Source organism: Tupaia chinensis, unplaced genomic scaffold, assembly GCF_000334495.1.
Source record: "Tupaia chinensis unplaced genomic scaffold, TupChi_1.0 Scaffold000004_1, whole genome shotgun sequence".
In the NCBI taxonomy this organism is placed as follows: Eukaryota; Metazoa; Chordata; class Mammalia; order Scandentia; family Tupaiidae; genus Tupaia; species Tupaia belangeri.
The window spans coordinates 249,363-253,966 of NW_006159432.1; the positions used below are offsets into that span (position 1 = coordinate 249,363).

General features: G+C 39.4%; 1 protein-coding gene across 1 annotated transcript in view; it reads left to right on the top strand.

Moving 5' to 3' along the window:
- The first annotated feature begins 318 nt into the window (after window positions 1–318).
- The window catches only part of LOC102475127 (Krueppel-like factor 5), a 21,573-nt gene continuing 17,287 nt past the window's right edge, over window positions 319–4,604 (top strand). The window contains exon 1 of the mRNA XM_006139822.3: window positions 319–503. Within this exon, the coding sequence (XP_006139884.2) occupies window positions 474–503 (30 nt within the window). The 5' untranslated portion in view covers window positions 319–473. The remainder of the gene's footprint in view (window positions 504–4,604) is intronic.

A 4,604-nucleotide genomic window follows, 5' to 3' on the forward strand; every position in this document is an offset into this window, starting at 1 on the left:
CAGATTTCTGGTATAGATCAACATCTAAAAGGGTACTAGAGGGCCTTCAGAAAGCTCATGACAAATGCATATTATGAAACGACACATTGATTGCCATTTCTTGTTTGCACCTAAATAAACTCTTACTCTCATTCTATTTTTCCACAAACTTTTTCAAGTCTCCTCCTATCTCCTTGAGACCTATCGCGTCTCATCTGCACCTTTATTGCCCGTGCCCCCAGGCGAGTGTCACTACTGCTTTGGTCATAACCAGAACAGCCATAGGCTCATTATGATGCTGATGATGTACCCTCTCTAATGTTCTAAAAGATTGTTCGGTGTAGCCACTTCAGACCAGGACTCTTAACTTTCCATATCATGGTTAGAGTCAGAATTCAAATACTGTAGAATTGGAGCTACGGTATGCCTGACCCATAACCTGATTCTAGACATTTATTTTTATGTCATTTTTGTTTGCTTATTATAGGAACAAGATGGAAAAACAGTCCCAGTCCCCACAAAAGGTAAAGCTCTACTGTTTTTGTTATTACCAGTTTTAAAGTTAAGCTAAACCGCAGTATTCTTAGGAATAAGTACATAATGTAAACCTTATGATATATTTCATGAAGAACACATTTAAACTGCACTTTAAATGTAAAATTTAATTTATGAAGAACTGGGGGTAGGAGACAGTGCAAAAATAGGATATTTAGGTTTTTTTTCTTATAAGGCATTTGAATGGATCTAAAAATGAAATAGATGGTCCTATTTAAGCTACATTTTTTTTTTTACTAATGACCAGAAACTCCTTTTCTTCTATCAATCTTTTGAGCCAAAATGGTTTGAACTCTGAGTAATCTCAACTGACGCTTCTATTTATTGTGTTTTTTTTTTTTTTTCCAGAATGACTTATTTTTGATGCATGGCTTCAAGTAGTTGTCACTAATGAAAAAAAATAGAAAGATCAAAGTTGTGAAATGTTTTAGAGGGCAATAATTACGTTTTATATCTCCACTGATACAGGTTCTAATAGGGAGTGAACCATCAATGAATATCCCAAAGTCACTTTTCATGATCCGATCTCACCCTAGAGAAGAGCCTACCACCTTATAAAAATGACTTTGCTTATCCTTGAGCTTTTTCTGTGGCCCAACATCACAGAATGGTAATTTGATTCTGATCTCACAGACATGGAATATTCTGCGAACATATTTTCCAATCAAAGTGGGAAAAAAAAGTGTGTTGACTGTGATACCCTAGATCCCTTCATTTCACGCTCTCTGATGTTTTTGACAAACTACTGAAGGTAGATCATTCTTCTGCCGTGTCTTTGTGTGAATATTGCCCTAGTGATAGCTTCATATTTCCCTCATCTCATCACTCAGAAGCTATTTATTTTTTTTCCACTCCCTCCTTCAAACCCGCCTCCCCCATCGCTGAATGCCTGTTCAGCCCCCACACATTCAGGCGTATTTATTCCCGTAAAGATAGTGACACTTAGGGTTTATTCTAAGACTAAATCTGTGTTGCCCAGTGACTAAGGACTTAAGCATGCTCACTGCTTCCACACTTAACCACCCTACCTCACTCGACTACTCAACATTTTTATTTCTTTCCCTCAAAATCCCCTGATTTGGCACAGTTCAGTTAACACATCATCGCCAGGCCACTAATTGATTTCTGAAACCTGACATTTGTTTTTTGTTTTCTCCTATCTTCTCTAATGGTACAGCACTACTAAGCAGGAAGGAATGCAAAGAACTAGAAAGTTCAAAGTAATTGAGGATCTGTCCATTCACACTGTCTGGATCCACGCCAATGTAGAACCTGGAACATCTGAAAAATATTTCTCAAGTTTTAACCCTGTTTGCTAAGTTGATGAAACAGGTTTGCAACTGTAGCATTTGTGTTTAGAGCCACAGCAAGGAAACTTGGTTGAACGTGTTCTTTATATGTTCAGAACCGCATAGCAAATGTTTCAGAGAAAGGATTACTTTCCAATTTCCGTACTATTGTACAGTGCTAAGCTAGTTATTTTCTGTGAGATGGCAGAGCTGAGCATTTCAGAGAAACCCTAACTTAAAAGTGGCAGCTTTACTCCATAAATCTTTATGCCAGAAATGATATTTAAATAAATGCTACTGTGTCTGAACGAAAAAGGAATATATTTAGACTTTTAAGGTTGTAAATGTGTTAGCTATGTGGACCCAATAGCAGGTCCATTTCCGTATTCTTTCAGAAAGGTGGAAATATTAAAAAAGAGAAATTTTTAAAAAGTATGAAAAACTTACCAAATACTTGTGAGGAATTTTTTTTTTTTCATCACAACAGGAAAGCTTTTGTAAATGAAAGCATGTTAAAAACTGGCATGAAATTATGGAAACATTTCCAGGAAAATGAATGGATTTTGTTGCAGTGAAAATTTAGGTTAAAATAACAGGCCCCTGAAGTTCTGATAAGAAAAGAAGAAAGACAAAGGAAGGGTATAGATGGGCTTAAAAGCAAATTAAAAAGACATCAGATGGTACTGAATCAAAGTTAAATGTAGTTTAAAATGAAAACAGTACAAAAGTTCTATCAAGAACTACCTGTATCACATTCAGGTTGGATCATCTTATCAGCATTAAACAACCAACTGAAAAAATCCTTCAAAGTTCAATTTTTTTAAAAAAAAGTTACACTAGATCACATACCAATTCTATAATCTGTTTCTAAGCTACTTAATTATATGATGGTGTTTAGTATTACAGAAGAACAGAGCAGTTTTTCAAAGATGAAGGTGAATAACCTGGAATTGTTTGCTTAGAATAAAAAGGTGCAAAAACACATACTGAATACTACTTTGGTAACATGAAAGTAGTCATCAACCATTCTCTGAAAACAGAGATCACAGCTATAAAGATGAATCACATATTAACAGGAAAAGAGAAAGAAAAATCTAGTTTATGACACTCTTTTTTCTAATAAATAAATCCCTGTAATACTTTATGTCCACGTTAATTTTTTTATCTACCAGTTGATAAGGAGATCCATACCTTTGATAGAGGTTTTGGAGTCAACATCTTTACCAGAAACTTTTTAAAACCTGTTTTATTGTGAAGTAGTAAGTAGGTTTATTATATAGGTTAAATCGTCTAGTGGTATAGCATGCTGTTGATATATGTACATATATGGTAATATTGCAGGCATTTTTTATTACAGTGTATTGTTTCAGCCTCCCAATAAGCCAGATAAAATCGCGTCGGAGAACATTAAGGATTAAGGGAAGTGGTTTCCTTTGGTGATTGCTGGCAAAAATTCACCCTCCCATTATAATAACGTAGTAAATGGACGGTAATAGATTTGGCTATTACTTTTCTTACAAATTTGGATTCCAGTGTTCAGAGCTGCCGAGTGTCCAATGTTTGTAACCTCTTTGGTTGTTTTTTTGTAGGAAAAGGTGCCACGGTATCAGGTAAAAGTGCTGTTTCTGTTTTGTAAATATTAAACTCCAGTTTTTGAACTACAGTGCTAGCAAAAATAAGTCAAAGATGTAATGTCTATTTAAGTACACATTTGAGCTCGTCGTCGTTACTGCTTAAATTAGATTCCATGCTTTGGCTAGAATCAACAGGATTTGCATATCAAACACTTCAAAATCATATGGCCCAACCCCCTTTTCTCCACACAGGGATCCTGAAGGTAGAAATATGTACGAAAACTTCTAGTTATTTAAATCCCGAAAAGGAGAAAACCCAGGACTTCTAAAAATGCAAGGACTTTAAGAAAAAATGCTGACCATCAAATCTTTTATTAAGGACCTTGAGAATTGCTTTGCTAAATGGATACATTCACTGCTAAACACCCAGAGAGACAAGGGCTGTTTTAAATTTATCACACCGCCCCTAGTTTTCCGCTAAAGAAAAGTACATTTTGTATATTTAAAAATACACACTCATTAAACAAGTCTCTAAAAACCTTAGCTTCCCCACCTAGCTGTCTCCTAGGTTTCAGCTTTTGAGTTTCGGTCCTTGCACAACACCTAAGACGTGCAGTACTTTTTCTCCCTAATCCTGGCAGAGAACAGTCTGAAGAAGAGATCTCCCTCCGCGTCTCCAGCCTAATTCCCCCTCTTCCTAGATTCCACCCGCTCCTCTTTTCCTCCGCCCCCGGCTCCGCCAGCCCAATCTGTCAGAGAAGTTGTGTACAAACTGCGCGGCCGCCCTGCGCGCGAAGCTCGTGGCCCGAGAGGGGTGCGGTCGGCCGAAGGGAGGCGGGACCCTGGCTGAAGTTCTCTCTCCTTATAGGCTAGCTGCTCGGGCCCAGTGGGCCTTGAGGCTTCGGGATTCGCCGTGGCGCTGCCAGTCAGGCCGGCGGGCCCCGCCCACCCGGAGTTGGGTGAAATAGAGGCGGGCGTCAAGTGTCAGTAGTCGCGGGGCAGGTACGCGCGCTCGTAGATCGCTCGCGGAGATCGGCGGTGGCGGGAGCGGTCGGTCTCTGGCGAGTGAGGGTGCGCGGTGGGGCGGGGCGGGAGAAAGTGGCCGCCCGGAGGACGTTGGCGTTTACGCGTGGCGGAGCGGAAGAGTTTTGCTTTTCGTGCGCGCCTTCGAAAACTGTGCCTGCTGTTGCCTGAGGGGTCCCCCGGG